Source organism: Crocodylus siamensis, chromosome 4, assembly GCF_052110815.1.
Source record: "Crocodylus siamensis isolate JL-2025a chromosome 4, ASM5211081v1, whole genome shotgun sequence".
NCBI lineage: Eukaryota > Metazoa > Chordata > Crocodylia > Crocodylidae > Crocodylus > Crocodylus siamensis.
In genome coordinates, this window is record NC_143398.1 from 77,861,042 (window position 1) to 77,882,584 (window position 21,543).

The window sequence follows — 21,543 nt, forward strand, 5'->3', positions numbered from 1 at the left end:
GATTTTTTTCTTAATATGTGTTACTACAGGGTTTGAATAAGGAGTTAGAGTTTGTAATGTATATTTATATTTATGCTTTTGTGTTTTGTTTGGTCTTAAAGATAAGTAAGAGCTAAGTTTTCTTTTGGGGAAGGAAATACAAAACCTTTTTAAAATTTGCTAAATACCTTTGCCATTTCAAGAAGGCAGTGATAACTCTCTCATCCTGTGAGTCATGTACTTAAATCTGTTTCCAATTTCATGCTAGCATCATTTTCTTAACTTTTTATCTATTTAATTAAACATTTGTACTCCCTTCTTGGCAGGCATACAAACTCATTACATCTCAAAAACATATTAAAAATATATTATGTTTTTTCAGTTGAAAAAAATTGCATTTGGAATTTCTCTTTAAGCCTTCTCCTGATTTTGTTTAAGCTGAAACTAGAGCTAGAAACCCATAAATCTAGTCAATTTCATACTGTCAGAAGCCATTGGGAAAGCCATAGGTCAATCAGAGCCAATTTCATATAGGAAAAGAGGCAGTTTCATGCCTGACCAAGGTTCTTTAGGTCACATACATCATTTTTATTTTATTTCACTGATATTTCTACCAAAATAGAAATAAAAGTTTAATTGTTTACTGGAATTCAGGTCTCAGTTTTGTATCAGTAGTAGTTTTAGTGAAACACATTTTTAGTTAGAATGCTGCAAAATGTGTCTGAATATTAAACAATGATGGAGAAAAAATAAAACTATATATTGTCAGGTAATTATTCAAGAGTGCCAATATTAAAGCACACAGTGAAAAGAGGGTATTAGTTTAGTAATAATAGCAAATGTGTTTTCAATCCAAATAGTGGAGATGTCATACCAAAGTGATTTATTATATTCAGACTGAAAATTAATGTTGTATCATTAATAATAATACTTTTCTTAAGTTGTGAAAACAGTATTTCCAAAATTCATAATAATAGAGCTTCTCCTAGGGATGCATCTTGTTAATCCAGAGATTTGAAAATACAACTTACTGATGACACCTCACTTCAAATCCCCACATAATCTCACCACCATCTGGGACCTCCCTTCTAGGAGAGAGTAGAACAAATTTATAGCATTCCAGTGAATACCCACCAGGTCATATAAATACTTTACCAGCACCTAATGGTCAAGTGTATCAAAGGCTACTGAAAGATCTAGTAAGCTCTGTAGGGCACATTTTCATGTCTCATTTGCCAGGAGATGATTGTTGACCAAGGCCATGAGCATACCATGAAAGCCAAACTGACAAACCTAAATAGCAGGTTTAGGTTACATGTTACATTTATGATAGGTGTTGATTTTATAAGCTAGTAATAAATACCTGGAACAATAAAAACAGGTTTTCATCAGTACAAATATAATATATAAGGCTTTAGATGGAAAAATACAGAAGTTCTAGATATATTATGCATACATTGTAGCAATGCTGCTCCACCCTGTCTAGAAAGCACTGGGTTTACAGATAATCTTAAAGTAAGCTTATATTTAAAATAAATAAAGATTTTCAATTCCCAATATTTTATTTATTTATTTAAGGCATATTATTTATTTTTCCATTAGAGGAAGAAAGAACCTTTATACTAACCTTTTCTTATAAATCATGTGTCTTTAAACACATTAATGACATAGATGTCACTCTGTCATTGACTCAGACTACTAGATGTGAGAAATGGAAATAAATAGCTTTGATTTGTAAATAATTTTTGACACATTATTACTATATTAGCCTAAAACATGAGAGTATAAGTGAAGCTCTTTGATGCTGATGAGCAGAGATCCCGGTTTTCCATTTGCCGTGAAAAAATGTGGATTTTCTGATTTAAAGGAGAAAAACATGGATTTGTCCTTTAAAAGAGAAAAATGCAGGAAACCACGGGTTTTCCCTAGCAGGCTGGCCAAGTTCCAACCTGAAAGGGGCTGCTTAGGGCTGGGGGGAGCTCGAAGAGGCAGATCAGACACTGGGGGTGCCACGTGTGGCCAGCAATTCAGCCAGGTAGAGTGTGGTGGAGAGCAACTCCCCCAGCTGCCTGTGAGAGTAAGATTGTGGTGAGAGGCAGATTGAGGCAGTGGCTCACATTGAGACCCCATGGTGAGGGAGGGAAAGGGAGAGGGTTGGTGGTTGGGTCAGGGGGCACTGCCCAGCTGGGGTGGTGCTCAGGGCCAGGGCAAGAGTGCACAGCCATGAGGCCTGGCCACAGAGTGAGATGCAGCCACAGGCAGCTAATTTTGGAGGAGAGGGAGGCTGGCAAGGGGGCCAGCTCCCCGCTGCTATATGTTATCCTGGGGAGGGGTTGGGCATGATAGATGATGTGTTAGAGGGGAATGGGGGGGACACGTGCTTCACTCCATATTGGTATGTCTGCAGTGGGTCATGGGGCTACAGCCTGGCTGGACTGAAATGGGGCAGGAGACTCCTTTGTGGCCCAGTGAGTGGGACCCAGCACAGGAGGCTGGAGTGGGGCTGTGAGACTCGCTACTGCTGCTGCTGCCTCCACCATTAGGACCCCTGTACCAGCTATTCTGCCATGGAATAACACTGCTGCCCTCACCTCCTCTGGCCACCAGCTACTCACATGCTGGGCTGCAGTCTGCCCCAGAGGGGAGGTGGGTTGGGTGGCAGCATGGTGGCCTGAGGGGAGTGGCAGCAGCATGGCTGGGCCATGGTAGTGGGGTAGAGCTCTGGCCCAGTGTGCAAGTGGCTGGAGGTGGGAAGAGATGAAGGCTGCTCCCCCCACTCCAGTCTGTTACTCCTCACACTGCTGGTGGTGCCTTACTCCATGGCAGTGGGGCTGGTGTGGGGGTTCCGGCAGTGGCAGCAGTAGCAATGAGTCTCACCACCTCACTCTGTCCTTCCATGCCAGCTCCTGCCCAGTGGGCCACAGAGGTGGCCCAGCGCCCCCTCAATGATCCTCCGACACATTGCCTATGGCATCACCTATGATCAGCACCCCTCTGCCCCACACACTGGGGGACTGTGGGCAGGGGCGTCTGGTAGGGATATGGGGCTGTGGGTAAAGGATGAGGGTCACTGGCATATAAGGGCTGCTCAGCAACACAAAGTAGTGAGGGGCAGGAGGAAGCTGCAGCTGGACCCATATCCTGGTGAGCAAGGGGGTAGGGGGAGGCCTGATTTCTTTATGATAAAAATAAAATCAAGTGCTAAAATATATAGGTATTTAGAATTTATTTAATGGTATTTAGTTTAATGACTGAGGCACTGGTAGGGTTATAAATTGGTTTAAAATTGTAAATATATTGATAAAACATTGTGTTCTAGATACATAGTGGCGATTCATTTTAATTGGGGAATATCATGGATTTGGAGGGTTTTTGTGTCAGAGAATTTTGGATTTTTTGAACAGAAAACCGGGATCCATGCTAATGAAGAGAATATAGCATAAGAAAGCCTCTTTTCCCCCTGTCCCCCTCAAGTTTAAAAATCTACCTCAATCAGATTATCTGAGTTTTCTAGGATTTTAGAATTTATATTATTTTTGCCTATAGTTGTATTGTACAGGAATGTATATATACAAAGGACTCCTGTCTCTTACACCTTGATATTTTCTTTTCTGTCAGTGCACAGGCTGAAGTAAAAAGTGTTTTGTTGTTAAGAAAGAGATTAATTTTTAAAAAGTGAATCTTAATTCCTCTTATGAATGGAAATATTTTCATGAGAGCTGTTTGGAACCATTGAAACCAGAGTTAGAAAGGTCTTTTATGTCTGGCTATGTATAATGTGTCAGATACTCATTGTGACCAAAAGTAATCTTCTGAGCACATGGATACTCAGGAAAATGCAAGTTCTAGCCTATTGATTGTATGTCTTGTTCCACTCTTCTCTGTATATCAGAAGAATAAGACATTGCTTAGAGAACAAACTCATTGTATTTGATGGGTATTTTTGTTTGAAAGCTATATTTCTACTGTGTTAATGCAATAATATGGGATTTGGGTTATGCTTGGGAACTCAGTACAGAAGAATTATATTTCCCTGTTTTGTTACCTTAAAATTCCTGTAATGTGATCAATTTTTATACATTTAATACACTCAAAATGAGTTTTGTATTATCTTAATAAAGTAGAATTGTTCTCTTAATAAAAGGATGTGATAAAAAAATAAAATAAATCAGTGTTTAAAAAATTGAATTGCCCCCCCACAACATGTGTTCATGCACATGCATTGTGCTTATACACCTACACACCCATAAACACAGATCTTGATGGAATCTTTCATTAAATTTGCAGTTGGAAGCCAATTGGAAAAACACCAAAAAGCAAAATAAAAGAATTTATTTATTTATTTATTTTAAACTCAGATGAATAATTCCATCAGAACACTATTGTTGCAAATTGTTATAGATACTGATGAATATTATGTTGATGGCATTAGTTTCAAATAAAAAATTTCAGTTACTTTTACTGAAGTGCTCTGTTAAATTCTAAAATTCTTAAATTCTAAATTGCTTAAAAGAGAACAAGATAGAAATAGGAAATTCCAGCTAACCACTTTTGAGTAAAGCCTGCACCTGGACATGGACTAAGCATGAAAATCTTAAATCCAATGTACGTGTTCAGAATAGCTAAAAATAGGTGGAGGGTAGGGGAAGTGTTCTAGAGCAGAGAAATCAGTGTGTACCTGTCCTTAACTTTCGGTAGTTGCTTTCTTCAGTCACTTCATGAGCAGGTTCCATTATGTATTTCTGAATAATTTGAGTTACAAACAAGGACCATATAAAAGTATGTTTCAGAAAGTAATGGCAATTGTGAACTGAAATCATTCTATGTGCAGTGTTCATTTACTGGACCCCATTGCTTTCTATGGTCATAAACAATGGGTGCATTTAAAATCCTGACATCAGTATTTTCTGCTTTATAGTTTCCTACTCATTGCACACAAAATAGTTTTATCATATTTCATAGTTTCATAGTTAGTAAGGTCGGAAGGGACCTGAGCAGAGCATCAAGTCCAACCCCCTGCCATGGCAGGAAAGAGTACTGGGATCAAACGACCCCAACAAGGTGATTGTCTAGCCTTGTCTTAAAGACCCCCAGGTTAGGAGCCAGCATGATTTTGCTTGGAAGTTGTTTCCAGATCCTAGCTGCCCTGACAGTGAAGTAGGCAGCTAGTGATGTCTAATCTGAATTTACCCTCTGCCCAGCTTGTGACCATTATTTCTAGCCACCCCTGGTAGTGCTCGGGGGAGCAAGGACTCCCCCAGTGCCTGTTGGTCCCCCATGACTAGTTTGTAACGTGCTACTAGATCCTCCCTCGGTCTTCTTTTGTGGAGGCTGGACAAGTTCAGGTCCCTGAGCCTCTCCTTGTAGGGCCTGCCCTGCTGCCATGTGAGTGGCCCTCCTCTGGACCCTCTCCATGTTGTCTACATCCCTCTTGAAGTGCGGCACCCAGAACTGGACGCAGTACTCTAGCTGCAGCCTGACCAGTGTTGCATAGAGTGGGGAGTATCACCTCCTTGGACCTGCTTAAGATGCATCTGTGGATGCATGACGAGGTACAGTTGGCCTTCCTGACTGAATCCCCACACTGCTGGCCCATGTTCATCTTTGAGTCAATGATGACTCCAAGATCCTTTTCCGCCTCTGCACTGATGAGAAGGGAGTTCCCCATCCTGTAGGTATGCTTCTGGTTCTTCCTTCCCAGGTGCATCACCTTGCACTTGTCGGTGTTGAATCCCATCCTATTCTCATCCGCCCACCCCTGTAACCTGTCTAGGTCGATTTGTTCCCTTCTAGCATGCCCACATTCCCCCACATCTTAGTGTCATCAGCAAATTTGAACAGGGTGCTTTTTACCCCTTTGTCCAAGTCACTGATGAAGATGTTGAACAGTGCAGGCCTGAGAACTGAGCCCTGCAGAACCCCATTGCCCATATCCCTCCAGGTCGAAAATGACCCATCCACCACCACTCTTTGGGTGTGGGCCTCCATCTCGTTGGTGACACATTTGACTGTGTCGGTGTCAATCAGAACGGGATAAAAAACAGTGTCAAAGGCCTTCCAAAAGCCCAGAAAGACTATGTCCACTGCTACCCCTGCATCTAAGGATTTGGTGACCTGGTCATAGAAGGCCACCAGGTTGATCTGACAGGACCTGCCTCTAATGAACCTGTGTTGGTTGCCCCTAAGCATAATTTCCCCTGCTGGCCCCTCGTGGACATGTGCCAGGATAATTCTCTCAAAAAGCTTGCCCAGGATCGAGGTAAGACTAACTGGCCTATAGTTTCCTGGGTCCTCCTTCCTCCCTTTTTTGAAGATGGGAACCATGTAGTCCCTCTTCCAGTCCTCCGATACCACACCAGAGCATCATGAGTGCTTGTAAAGCTGTGCCAGGGGTCCTGCAATGACTTCAGGTAATTCCCTCAGCACTCTGGGGTGGAGATCATCCGGACCAGCTTTTTTAAATACATGCAGTCCCTCCAGAAGTTCCCTGACTAGATCCTCACTGACCTATGGTCTAGGTGCGCCTCTCCTGGGGCATTAGTGGGGACCAGTGGGTGGGGGGTGGCTGATTCGGTCCCTGCTCAGGAAAACAGAGGCAAAGAAATTGTTAAATAGGTTAGCTTTGTCATCTGGTGTGAAAACCAGATTTCCTAGCTTGTCTTGCAGGGGCCCCATGTTACCCGTTATCTTCTTTTTGCTCCTTATGTATTTAAAAAAGGACTTCTTGTTGTCCTTGATCCGGGTAGCTAGTCCCAGTTCCATCTCTTCCTTGGCCTTCTTGACTGCCCCCCTTCATCCCCGAGCAACCGCAGTATAGTCCTCCCTGGTGATGGCCCCTCCCTTCCATTGGGTGTACGCCTCCCTTTTAGCTAGGAGACATTCTCGGATCCTTTTGGTGAGCCATGGGGGCTTTTGCACCCTCCTGGTCCCTTTTGATCCATGTTGGGATTACCTCCCTTTGGGCTTGGAGGATCGTCTCCTTAAGGAGCGACCACTCTTCTTGGACACCTGACTCCTCTCCCCTCCGGGACCTGAGTGCCTCCCTGGCTATTCTCCTTAGCTCAATTTAATTTCAGGGAGGATCATCCTAGAATTGAGTAAATATTCAGGGAGGATCACGCATAGGAGGGTGGTAGGGGGTTAGGTGACTTCTGTGACCTGGGTTTGCCATTGCCTGCCCCCCACCCTCCTGCAGTGGTGGGAGTGGTGAATTAAAGATGATCCTACAATAATAAGATTATCTACATGGAAAATTAGAACAGATTTATAAATCTTCCATGTAGATAATCTAATTATTGATTATTGTCTTGAATTCAGGGTCATCTTAGATTCAAGTAAAAACAGTGTTTTGACATGACCATTATTTTCTGAAGCAACCTCATATTTTTACTGTCAGGTCAGACTCTGACGAAAGCCTTTTTGTACTATTATTATGAGTAATGAAAGGTTTTATTTCAAGTATTTCTGCCCTTTAATTTTTAAACATCCATTTAGACCCTGAAAATATTATAGTACTAAGTTCTGAACATTCACCTGAATGGAAAGCTAAGAATTCATGTTAGAAGTATCCTGACCCTGTTTTTAAAAAAATCCCTTAAAATTATATGTTCTCTCTGTTTCTTTTGTCTTTTTTTAATCTTCTATGGGAAGCAAAAGTTTAATACTTGGGTAAGTGTTCATATAAAGGACTGTTGGTTATAGGCATGTTGGTCTAAGGACATAGGCAGACAAGCTTCTTTGGGTAAATGTGGGATCTTTTATAGACCAACTAAACAGTTGAAAAATTATTTAGTCGGTCTAATAAACTATGTCACATTTACCCAGAGAACCTTGTCTGCATATAAAGGGCTGGCACTGGAAAGCGTCTTTCCTTTTCCTTTCTGTTGCTGCACGTTGTCTTCTATGCACAAGGGGGAAACTACATCATGTGTCCTATATGCCAGTAACGTACCATGAATAGTCAAACCAAATAGCTCAAGAAAGCCTCTCATTGAAATTACATTTCTCTAAAACTATTAGGTGATGAACTCTGAGTAACAAACTTGTTTGAAAAATTCAGTTTCTCTCTAGTTGCAAATAGGAAAGAGGCTAAATATGAAAGGTTATTTGCTGACAATAGCTCAGGAACCCTAGCTTCCTTATTTAAAAAAAATAGTCCTCAAATCTCCCATTTTCTTTCAATATGACTGAATCATCCAGTTTCCACAGAAGCTGACACTGCTGCATTTTAATAACTACCTAACAAAACCTATATGAATGCACCTGACATCTATAAATTAATCCTATTTTTCAATGACGATAATTTCCTCTCTGAATTAATATTTGCAAGTAAGTGGGTTTTTTTATTGTATCACTTCTTTGAATACAGGTCAGTATAATTTCCTTTGTTATCTTAGTTCTGTGTTTAAAATTTTTGCTTCCTCTGGGATGACAGAATGATAGTTATGTTTTAAATTGTTATTTACAGTAATGCTCTACCTTCTCTTTTTTATCTTCATACAGAGGATTACTGTTACAGGAAAACAGCAGGTTTTCAGAAGCACTACATTACTATAAACTGGCAATTGGTAGCAGACCCACATTAGCTTGTAAGTAATTCAGTAGTTTCCCCCTCCCCCCACCCTTCATATTCTAATCTTATAATCACTTAAGGAATGAAAGAGGGATACTTATGCAGTAGCATACAAAGTAAACTTTAGTACTTTTAGGTTAGAAGTAGACGTGCAAAAGCCAGAGCCTGAATTGATTCAACCTTTGCAGGTTAGTCTAACTTGCATAGGTTGAACTGGTTTGTAACAGCACAGACATACGCTCTGAACAGAGAAAATGCGGGCACATGCCTGTACAGGTAGTCCTCAGACTTACGACAATTGATCCCTGAAAACTACGTCTTAAGTCGAAATGTTGTAACTCGGAACCGATTTTCCCATAGGAAACAGTATTATAAATGGGGGATTGGTTCCTGAACCAAGGCCTGATTCCCTATTTTCACCAAAAATAACCCATAATTTTGTGCTCAGTCAATTATATGTGAGTAATATAGCTACATTAATGTATTTATATTGTAATTAGCAATCACATTGATTTGGAAGGACTTTTTTGAGGTGACTTTGCTGGACTTTTTGAAGGGTTCTTGGTTGGAATTTTTGAAGGGCTCTTGGCTGGAGTCTTCTCAGGAGTCTTGGCTGCAGGTTTTTCTGGAGTCTGGGTTTCTTAAAGAAAGTGTCCAAGGAAGTTTGGACAGATATTTTCCAGGGAGATAGGCAATGCAGTGAACGTGTTTACTGGCATGGCATTGCATCGGATCAATCATTGTAAAATCAAAACTGATGTCAGAAAGTTGAAACAGGGTCATTTATAAACGTAAGTGAAAAACATTGTAACTTGAAACATTGTAAGTTGAGGACTGCCTGTAGTTGCTTAGGCTAGGTGCTTGGGAGAGCACTAAAACATGCCCTCGGCTGCAGAGAAGCTGTGCTGGGGGGGGTTGGCCAGCCTGGGTTGAACTGGCCAGAGAGATTTTTAATTCCCCCTCCCTGTCCAACCAGCGGAGATTCGAGCCAGGTCTGCCAGGCACTCCCCCCTCGCTGCTGCAGCAGCAGGCCAATGTGCTCCTGAAGCAGAGAGGGCAGGGAAGGGGGTTATTCTCCCCTCTACCCCTGCTGCCCCCTGGGCACTGCAGTGGGGTCTGCCTGCCCTGACCACCCCCGCTGCTGTTTGCTGTCTGCCTGGGGCAAGCAGCAGAATAAGCTCCCTCCTGTCCCCCTCCCTCTGGTGTCTGGCAGAAGGGGCTTACCCCGCTGCTTGCCCAGGGAACACAGTGAACAGTGGCAGCAGCAATCTGAGCGGGCAAACCCCACTGCGGTGCTCTGAGGGCAGAGCGGGGAATTATCCTGCTCCCTTCCCCACCCCAAGGGGCCCTGCCCACTGACATCTAGCCCCATCAGGTGTGGGCTGGCTGCGGAGCAGCCTTCCTTGGCCAACTCAGAGTTGCTGGGGGACCCCAAGCCCAGCAGCGACCACTGCCATGTCCCTTGCCCTGTGCAGCACCCAAGGTTGCATCTACACAAGCAGATGTGGGCTGGCCAGGACCAGGGGCTGTTCTTCCCCCTTCACCTCCAGCTGCTCTGGGTGGCAGGGCAGAAAGCTTCTGTCCTGCATGTGGACCTCTGGCTTCAGCTCCCAGACACCTTGGAAGGCTTAAGGCGCCCAGGTGGAAGGTGTCCAGGGGCTGCAGCCAGAGCTCCACATGCAGGTTGGAAGCTGCTAGGCTGAAGCTGCCCCCTGTCCCCTGCTGCCTCCCACAGCAGCTCTGGAGTAGCAGGACTGAGAGGGGAAATAACTGCTACAGGTGAGGGGAAGCTGGCTTGGCCCTGCAAGGCTGTTTTTCTCCCCTCACCTCAAGTTGTGGCTCCTGCCACACCACGCAATGGTGCTCAGGGCTAGGGGAACTTCCTTCAGTCTGGCAGCTTCAGCCCAGCTCAGGTTGAAGTGGCCAGGCTGAAGGAAGATCTCCTAGCCCTGAGTGGTGTTGTGCGATGTGGCAGGAGCCACAGCTGGAGGTGAGGGGAGAAAAACATCCCTACAGGGCAAAGCCAGCTTCCCCTTGCCTGCAGCAGTTATGTACCCTCCCATTCCTGCAGCTCTGGAGCCACTCCAGGAGACGGTGGTTGGGGGTGGAGGCTTCAGCCCATCTGCTTCTTCCCCATGCATGGAACTCCAGCTGCAATCCCCGGGCACATTCTGCCTTCCAAAGCACTTGGCAGCTGGAACCAGAGCTCATTGTTCAGGGAAGAACTCATTGGGCTGAAGCATCCTGCCCCCCGCACCCAGAGCTATGTGTGCCAAAATCCCTGTCATGTTTTCCCAGGATGTGAGCCCCTTCCTGGCTAGGGGGTGTCATGCTGCATAATGGGGAAAGGTGCTACAGGCCACAGCACTGGGCGGGGGGCTTGGAGGGCTCTGGTCCCCTCCGGGCCCCAGTTCTGCTGTGTGCAGTCTGCTACAGCACTGCCCGCCCTGCAGCAGGGCCGCCAGGTGGGAAGGGGCTTGTGCTCCCAGACACTATGATAGGCTGCTGCCCCCATCAAAGGCCCTGCCACCTCCCACTACAGCAGCTGGGTGAGGCCACAGGTAGACACTGGCCACTATGTCTACTTGGGACATGTGAGAGGCAAGGATGCAGCTCATTCCTCCTCCCTCCACTAGACACCGGCGGGGACAAGAGTGGGCTTAATCCACTGCTTGGCAGTGGTTGGGGCAGGACGACCCAGCTGCATTCCCCATGGGACAGTGGTAATAGAGGGTAGAATAACCCCCACTCCCTGCCCCTTCTGCCTTGGGGTCCACACTGGCCCGCCGCTGCAGCAGCGGGAGGGGTGGGGGTGTGGAGAAGTGCTCATCAGACCTGGCTCGGGTCCCTGCCTTTGGAACAGGGAGCGGGGAATCAAACCTCCTCTCTGGGCAGACCCTTGCCCCTGCCTGCCCCTGCTCCATCTGGGGAGCAGAGGGGCAGGGCCAACCCTGCTGGGCTGGAGCAGAGAGCCCAGCCCAGAGAGCATGATGGGATGCTGGGGGACTCTGGATTAAGTTAAACCAGAAAGGCAAAGACATTGCTTAACCAGGTTTGAGCCAAATCAGTTAAGTCTGTTACTACATTCAACCAGATTTATCTCACACTGGTTTTGGCCATTTTGAGACTGGTTTATGTGCCCTGAGCTTCTGTTCTGTTACAGGTTTAAACCAGTTTCTGATCGCTTAAACCAGTTTGTGTAATGTCTGTCCCTAGTCCTAGACTGTGGAGATGTACATATCTAGACATTCTTATTTCAGAAAATTTGCTTTCAGTGTTAAAATGAGAAGCAGAAATGATTTTACTGTGCAATGGCTAATAGAACCATTGCTTCATTATTCAGTAGCTGTATTAACATTTTTCACCATGAACAATGAGCTATAGAACAACTGAAAGCAGTGGCACATCCTAGTACTATACACAAGAGTCTGCCTCAAATACATATGACGTAAGTACTTTATGTTTTCTGGCTTTGTATAGAATGTAGTTAATCAAAAATACAAGGATTCAGGTGTTTGTCTTTTATTGTTATTTCCTTATCTGGGAAAGAGATTCCACAAATAAGATCCAGGAATGTTTCCAATTATATTTTCTCGTTTCAGTTTCCAAATTGCAGCTTTTAAGTCACTTTGGTATCTGTGTGTGTAAGCATATGCTTGCTTTAATGGAAGCATTTTCCTTCTACTTAAACAAAACAAATAATTATATGCAATAGTGTTCTCCTAAGTAGGCATCAGCCAACATCTATGGAAGTCTTATGCCGTGTGTTAGATAGGAGGCCAGACTGAATTATCACAATGGTTGCTTTTCATTATGAATATCTTAGGCTTGTGGATATAAAATGGAGAACAAGTATAATGATATTATAGAGGTTCAGTAAAACACATAACACCCTTTTTTCCCCTCCTTCACAGCTGCCTATTTAAATACTGGTATTATTCTAATGAATCAAGGAAAGACTGAGGAAGCAAGGAGGACATTTTTGAAGTGTTCAGAGATTCCGGATGAAAATTTGAAGGATCCTCATGCTCATAAGAGCTCAGTTACCAGCTGCCTGTACAATTTAGGAAAACTTTTTCATGAACAAGGACATTATGAGGTGAGACCGCAAATTTCCGTACAAAAAAGAAGGGAAAATGCCACCTATTATTTATATATAACATATAATCAAGAATCTCAAAATACTTCACAAACATTGGCTAAGGCTCATGAAGCTCAGTAAGGTAGATGAATATTCACAGTTTGGAGAGAGACAGCCTCTGACATACAGAAGCGCTCACAGAGTCATTCTGAAATCCAGGATTATAATCAAACTCTTAGACTTGTCACTTTCTGCTGTTTGCCTTTTTTCATAAGGATATGTCACAGCAGGTAAAATATACATAACTAATTAGTTTAGTATAGGTTTTTAGGTTTCCCTCTGCCTAGTCTGCGGAGTTTATAGTATTTAACACCTCAAACCAGGGATTATCAATTTACAGCCTATAGGCCACATCTGGGCCACAGACATGGGCCTTCCATGGCATTCAGCAGTGGGGGCTTTGGCTGAGTGCTTTCCCCATGCCACTGTGGGGATGAACACATGTCTGCCCATCTGCCTGTGATGCAGAGTAGGTCATTGCAGCCTGCCATCCAGAAAAGTTGCCTACCCTTTCCCCAAACTAAACAACCTTGTGTCCCATTCTGAGTCAAGTAAAGCAGTGGCTGACATCTTTGCAGAAGAGATGTTAAATCTTTTTGTCAGTTGTATGCATAGTAAGGGCCTGCTGTTTTCATAAAAATAAGCCTTGGTTTTCTATTTAATTGCCCCTACAATATTTCATGCCTACATTTTTGCACCTACATTAATTCATGTTTCTCCCTAGGAAGTTATTGCTTATACATAATTACTAATTTAATTCCACAGACAGTGTTATAATTAAAAAAGAACTGAAGCCGAGTTGGGAAAATCAAATACTTTTCTACTTAAAAAAACTTAGTAGATCTTAACTATAGACAGTGATATTTTGTATCCTTTTAGTTGGGCCTCTCTGCAGACACAAGTCTGCATTTTACTGTTGGTTAAAATACATCTGTTTGCATAATCTTATTCGGTATCCAGGCTGTCTAATTTACCTGCATGACGAGGAAATTGTAACAGTCATTTTTCCCCCTTCAGGAAGTAGTAAGCAATAGGTCCTCGCTTGTGATTCAGATACATTTCTGTGTTTCAGAAAGAAAGTATTTTTGTTTTGTTCGGTGAGGCAATTCAGAACTAGAGTTACTCATGGTTTCGATGCACGTAACTCTTCAGACTCCAACACTCAAACCTGGCTGTTCAAGATTAAACTTGCATAGGTCATTTCAAGCTCCCTACATTCAACTTCCTTTTTCAGCTTGGGGAGTTATTCATTATTTAACATGCAGTCACAGAAAACTAATACCTTTGTAAAGATGAAGTAGCATATTGTATAATTCTGCTGTGGCTGTGCATGGTTTATTGTGTTTAGTTATTATTTATATAATGACATAGATATGCCTGACATACCAGAAATAAATAAAACAGCTGCTCGCTGTGTAGGCTAGTTGCAATCTAAATTGGACTTAAATGATCATTCAGTTATGTCTTGCATATGAGTCTGACCCATTGCACAGTGCAGAAGTTTGCTGTCGTGCTGTGTAGTTCACTGCTCTGGAACACTACACAGTGTTCACATCTAAACAAGACACTAATTGTGCAGTAGCCTAATAATACTGCACAGTAGCACATCACGGCACAAACTGTGCTAATAAGCTACTGTGCATAATTATTAGGCTACTGCATAGAAGCATCACTAAAAAGGTGTTTGGCTGCACTACTGCACAGTAATTCAGGTTACTGCACATTTATTTAGTACTTGGTTAAATAAGTACTAAAGTAAATGCACAGTATCCACTGTACATTAATGAATGAAAATATTCACTGTACAGCTGTCTCATTCACAATGTACCTCCTACCCATTTAATGAATGAAACATTAAAATATGTTCATGTTAGGGGTGCACTGATAGATTTTGGGGGCCAATACCGGTAGCCAATATTTAAGGAGGCATATCGGCTGATACTGATTTCCTATACAGCTGCATGCAGCTGCATGAAGCCTGTTGTGGTGGAAGGGGAGGGGGGAGAGAAGGGGCTTGGGGGGCAAATCAACCCCCTGCAGTGAGGGAGGGAGGGGACAGGGGTAGGTTCTTCCCAGCCGGGGGTGGGGGTGGGGAATGGATCCATGACTCATTGGGGGAGGGGGGACAGCTCCCACCACTGTCACCCTGGGAGGGCATGTGGGGGGCATGTGCCCCCAAATCAGGGTGGGATGGGTAGGCTGTAGGCTGGAGCCAGGGCTGTGCTGGGCTCTTCTTGGCGGAAGGTGGGCAGGGGAGGCGGGCTGCAGCCATCCCAAATTTCGCTATAGTCCTGTTCCCAATGCCACTGCTGCTCACCTGGCACAACCCCAGCTTAACCCCCACCTCCCCCCACATTCCAGGAAGAGCTGGGGTGGCAGCAGTGCTGGGAGCATAGCTATAGTGAAATTTAGGGTGGCTGCATCCCTCTCCATAGCTCCACTCCCAGCACCACTGCCACCTGCTCCGAGGCCAGCCCCTGCCGAGAAGAGCCTGGCGCAGCCCTGACTCCAACCCACAGCTGCAGCCTGCCTTCCCCAATCTGGGGACACCCCCACCCCGTGACCTTCCAGGGTGGCAGTGGCTGGAGCCATCCCCTTGATGAGCTGCGGATCTGTCCCTCGTCCCACCTATCCCTGCCCCTTCCCTCCCTCACTACGGAGGGCATTGATGTTCCTCCCCCACACCCCTTCCCTCCCCTTCCACCACAACAGATTTACCGGCTGTACGCTGCTGGGCTCTGCTCCTTGCTGCCTGCTCTAGTTCATGTAATTCAAAAAACAATACACATTGAAGAGTGGGGGAAATGAGAAAAACCTAATTTGGGCATCATTGAATTGAGTCTTCCCCTTTTATTCTCAAAACATATTTTTCAGTGGAGCAAAATTTATACTGGGGTTCTGTTTTATTGGTACTTGTACTAGCAATGACTCTTTATTATTAAGGTACTTATTGTAGCACAATAATGTGAAAAATCCTCTATCTGCAATTTGATATTAATCTGTGTAGTCTGTCAGTCTACAGAATTTTAAATCTATCAGTAAACTAATGAGTTTTTGGGAGTACTAATGTTACATTTTTTCCTCCTAGCGGAAAGAGGTGAACAAATAGAAATGGTTACGCTTAGTGTCAAAGACCTTCGTATCTTTTGGTGATCTTTTTATAAATGATAAATATGATCTTCCCATTGTATTAGTATTGTAGACTGGGTTTTCTTTTTTTTCATTTGGAGATGGTAGCTTGTATTTAATTGCATGTGAAAGATTGCTTTTCAAATTGGTACTTTAAGAGTGATTTTTCTTGATTCTGTTTTTCGTATTAGGATGCACTGATGGTTTACGAGGAAGCAATACAGAAAATGCCAAGACAGTTTGCTCCCCAGAGCTTATACAATATGATGGGTAAGTGCAGTGTAAATATTTCAGAATGACTCTTCAGGAACTAGGCAGGGTAAAATAAGAGAGTGCTTATCTTAAAATTGAAGTTCAAATTATATAATTAATTATAAAAAATTGCTCAAATAAATCGTAACTCAGGCTTCAGAGTTCAAGTAGCAGCAATAGATGAGCTTGAGAAAATCCAGTAGGTACCTGAGCAGTTACATTCTGAATTTATTTGGCAATGTTCACAGAATCCACTAAGTGTTGCTCATCTAAAAACTTCCTGTCCAATATTCAAAAACTTCACATGAGAATAAGACAGCTTTTATTCATAAATGCCCCTAATTTTATTTATTATTGAAATAAATGAGACTGTCTTCATTTTATGCAATGGGTGATGGATCAAGAAACCACTAAGATTATATAAGGAATATGTTTATTTTTTTTATTACTTACCTTGGAGAGAAATAAGATGTCCTAATGGGCTCACAGTCCAATTTAAATGCTTTATAGTACAGAATTGACTAGAGTATGATCTGTAATAAGGGAGTTCAGTAGCCTCTCGTCTGGGTCTAGCTAATATCCTCTTTTAAAATGGTGCCAGCAATTTTAGTATACTGCAAAATTGCTAATTAAATTGTCTCTTTTCTGAAAGCTAAATTTTGAATATAATTATAAGAATTGTGCATGTAGACTATTGTCACAAAACTGTAAGAGCTTGAAAGGAGATGTACAAAGGTATGTATACAAATATATACAAACTTGTAAGGCAGTATATACATTTCTTAAGTCAATAAATAGACATACTGTGGTGGTATATTTAATTACATGTTTGATGTCACTTTGCCAGTGTGTAGTTTTTGATGAATACTGTAGTCATTTTTCCAGAAAATTGACTGCCAGCATATTAAACTGTATGGCTACAATACCTGAAATCCATACTCTTGTTTCTGGACACATTTTAGTTGATATAAAAAGTCCTGGATGGTTGCTATCAATTTACCAGTTACATGTGTCAGCTTGAATTGATTATCCAATCAAATTTACAAAGAGTCATCATTTTGTTGTGTGAATTGGACATCTGCTTATTATTAATATTCACTAGAAACTTTTGAAGATGGATTGTCATGTATAGATATAGCTTGAGAAGTATGATTGCCCTATTTTGTGTGCAAAAGTTCAAAATCTTAATAAAAATACGATTTCCAATAGCAAAAGTTGCAAAACTATGGCCATTATTGTTTCTGCTCAGACAGTTCTTTCAGTATACAAGAAGTGTGCTACCCTGTCTCCTGAATGGATTTATCCTATAAAACTACTGCTACATATAAAGTACTTTACTGAGTATCCCAAATCTCAAATTTCTTTCAGCTATATATGTAGGCTGAGAGGATTGTTCCTGCTTGCTTTATAAGAACAGTTCACAGAGCCCAACTTCCTCTGTTTCCTAGTAGCTGGATTAATTAAACAAAGCAGGACAGAAATGCAGAGATCATTTTTGTTTTCTCCCAGGCTTGGCTGCTGCTAGGGTTTGTTCTTCTATTTTGTCCAACATCTTTACTTTAGACATTCATACTTCATTTATTTTCTGGTAGAGTAATAATTAAAGGTCAGCAGAGCTTACTTAAACCCTTGTCAGAAGAATCAGTGTCAGCTGAGAAGCTAGGAAACCATGCCAGGCTGTTGCAGAGCTGCATAGATAAGTACATGTATCCCTAAACTGCATATGTGTCTACCCTTCAGTCATTGCATAGTCTATACTTTAGTCATAGATGCCACCACGTGCTTCGATGGCTTCAAACTAGGTAGCTTTGATGTTGCTACATTTGCAAAGTTGAATAAATAATAATTGGATGATTAGTAATTGCTGATTTCTGAGATGCCACAGCCCCATTATGACAGTGTTCTGGCTAGCTATTTTAAAGTTTATTCAGGGAGAAGTATACAAGCTGCAGTAAGAGCAGTGTAGATATAATATTAGAATTTTTATGTAATCTAAGAATCTAGATAATATACAGGGCACGGACACACAAGCAAGTTGCCACAAGGAAAATCAGGGTATTTGCAGTTCATCAGTAGATCTTCATAGTTATCCCTGTGCCTGCTCTTATTCCCCACAGTCAATAAAGGTGAAAATGCTGTAGCTTTGCTCTCAATTGAAATAAAGAGAAGACATATTAGTAGATAATTTCTCCAGTTGTTTTCCTCAGCAGCTTCTTCTATGTAGAAATTACTTCGAAATTTACTAATTAAATCTTTTTAAATTTTTTTCATTAATAATTCATTTTAAAAATTGTTTTAATGTTAATTTAATTTCACTTTCTATTTTCACAATAGTGTTTTCCATTGTGGACCATATCTATATAATAACAGAAGTGTGGGTTAACTTCCATTTACTGCAAGATGGATGTGCTCACAGGCAGTTATCACAAAGTATCTTCTGTGCAGTAAACCAGCCCTCATTTACAACCTGGGAATTTTGTTCTTATGCCCATGTCCTTACTTTTATAGGATGTGCTATAGAAAAATACTAAATACTTGCAGCCTGCAGTTCTTTTACTGCACTGTGTATCAATAGGCCAACTGGGATTCATAGATTCATAGATGTAGGGTCGGAAGGGACCTAAGCAGATCTTCAAGTCTGACCCCCTGCCCTGGGCAGGAGAGTATACTGGGCTCATATGACCCCAGCTAAGTAATTATCAAGCCTCCTCTTAAAGACCCCTGAGGTAGGAGCGAGCACCAGTTCCCTTGGAAGTTGGTTCCAGATCCCAGCCATCCTGACTGTGAAGTAGTGCCTTCTAATGTCCAGCCTGAACCTACTCTCAATCAACTTGTGGCCGTTATTACTTGTTACTTCGGGAGGTGCATGGGGGAACAGGGTCTCTACCATTCCCCACTGGTCACCCCTGGTAAGTTTATAGACGTCCACCAGGTCCCCTCTCAGCCTTCTCTTATGAAGGCTAAACAGGTTCAGGTCCCTTAGCCTCTCCTTGTAGGGTATGCCCTGCTGGCCCCGGATCATGCAAGTGGCCTTCTCCTGCACGCTCTTGATACTATCTACATACTTCCTAAAGTGCAGCACCCAGAACTGGACACAGTACTCCAGCTGTGGGCTGACCAGTGTTGCGTAGAGGGGCAGGATCACCTCCTAGGATCTGCTCATAATGCATTTGTGGATACATGATGAGGTGCGATTAGCCCTACTGACCGCATCCTCACATTGGCAGCCCATGTTCATTTTGGAATTGATAATGACTGCAAGATCTCTTTTTGCCACTGTGCTTTTGAGAAGGGAGTTCCCCAGCCTATAGATCTGCTGCTGATTCTTCCTCCCCAGGTGCAGCACCTTGCACTTCTCAATATTGAATCCCATCCTATTCTCATTTGCCCACCCCTGTAACCTGTCCAGGTTCAGCTGTATCCTGTCCCTCCCTTCTAGTGTGCCTACCTTGCCCCAAGTCTTGGTGTCATCCACAAATGTAAACAGGGTGCTATTTACCCCCTCATCCAAAGTGCTAATAAAAAAATTGAACAGTGCTGGCCTGAGGACAGAGCCCTGGGGGACCCCACTGCCCACATCCCTCCGGGTCGAATATGACTCATCCACCACTACTGTCTGGGTGTGGCCCCTCAGCCAATTTGTGACCCATCTGACTGTGTAGGCATCAATGCCACAGTCGCCTAGCTTTTTAATTGAGAATGGGGTGGGAGACAGTCTCAAAGGCCTTCCTGAAGTCTAGAAAGTCTATATCCACCATGATACCAGTCACCTGGCCAGAGCACCACGAGTGCTCATAATGCTGTGTGAGGGGCCCCTTGATAACTCCTGCCAGGGATGTTTAAGCCTGTTTTAACATTTAAGCAAAAATAACTAATGTTAGCTACACTGGTATTATTTAATATGTATTCATTTTAGATATGCTTGCCTGCTGCTTACTTACAAAATTGTATCTGAAGAAATATTTGAAGTATATAAACACCTGGAAACTTGAGGGATTGGGATCTGCCAGTGCTCCTATATGTGTAACTGCAGGAACATGATAGCGAGCTGTGCTTGATATCCCCTAGGCCAGGAACAAAAATTACACGTAAACCAGTAAGTGATCAGAAACCAGTTCAGATCTGTAAGACAACAGTACTCATAAACCGCTTTCAAAGTGGCCGAAACTGTAGTACCAGACTTAATTGATTTAGGTTAAATCAGCTTATTGAACTTCTGTCCTAGATCCCCTGCAGATTCAGTTTGACTCAGTTGCCCAGCATTACAGGATGCTTTACACTTCCCCCGCAATCCCTACCTGGCAGGCTGGGTGGGCTAGCCTTGGCCCAAGCTGCTCCAGCTGAGCAGGGAAGCATGTTCTAGCCGGGGCTATCCCTGGTGGGGTGCAAATTGGGGCAACCACCCCAGGCCCCATGCTTTGGGGGGCCCTGCAGAGCCGGGTAGAGAGGCCACGGCTGCTGCATTTTGAAGTTTAGCCCACCTTCCCGCCCGGCAAGTTGGACGTTTGTTTGCCTGTTCCAGCTGGAAGTTCCAGCAGCCACCCCTCCCACCACATCCGATGTGCCAAGGCTTTCACTCCCTGGCGTAAGTGTGCCATGGGATGGGGAGGACGGCCCTGCGCAGGCTGCTTTGCCCTGGCCCCCGTGCCCTGCTGGGGTTGTCTCTGGTTCTAGAGTCCCCCAGCTTCTGGCCTGGGCCATTGCAGGCATGTGACTGCATTTCTGGAATGAAAAATGTGTGAAGATTGAATCAGTTCAGCTCAGGCTTTTTGGCTGTCTATACTTAGCCCTAGAGCAGACAAGGGCACAACCTGGGAATACTCTCAGTACGTGTAGGAAGAGAAGTCCTTCTCTATTTCAAACCTGCTCTGTGTAAGCAAGAATCTCCATTACTAATTATTTAATCTGAGAATACAGTGGGTGTAAGGACAGTCCTCTTCAGATGACTTTGGGATTGATGAATTGTAAACCTTGGCTGCTTATCACCTTTAGTTTGCAGTACTGGATACAGTTTTGCAACTTGAGAAAAATGTTTCATTTACATTGCTTTGCATTGTTAACTCTTATTCCAGCAGTTTATGGAGATTTTTGTGAAGCCTTTTCCCCATATGCTATACATGACATACTCAAGGAGTATAAACAGAAGCGTTCGCTGTTTATACGGAATTAGGATTTGAACTCCAGATCTCTAAGTGCAGTAGCATTAACACTCCAACAGTGCTAAGCCTTTACACCACCTGTTTTCCCCGTTTGAGTTACAGTACTTTCCTGTGCTCACTCCTATTGGCTTTTTCCTCTGGCAAGCCAGAGGTGACTGACTCACTCCTCCATTGTGCCAATCTGCCCTGATGACTCCTTTTTGCTAAAAACCAAAAAAATACGCTTGCGTCTTAAACATATAAGGAATGTTTGGCCCAAAGGACCAAGCAATCCATTGCGCTGTGCATTTGCCCCATGGTACAAAAGTCAA

General features: G+C 43.3%; 1 protein-coding gene across 1 annotated transcript in view; it reads left to right on the forward strand.

Moving 5' to 3' along the window:
* The window catches only part of TMTC2 (transmembrane O-mannosyltransferase targeting cadherins 2), a 376,219-nt gene that overhangs the window by 258,149 nt on the left and 96,527 nt on the right, over window positions 1-21,543 (forward strand). The window contains exons 5-7 of the mRNA XM_090042631.1: window positions 8,482-8,567; window positions 12,466-12,650; window positions 16,013-16,091. Of these exons, the coding sequence (XP_089898757.1) occupies window positions 8,482-8,567; window positions 12,466-12,650; window positions 16,013-16,091 (350 nt within the window). The remainder of the gene's footprint in view (window positions 1-8,481; window positions 8,568-12,465; window positions 12,651-16,012; window positions 16,092-21,543) is intronic.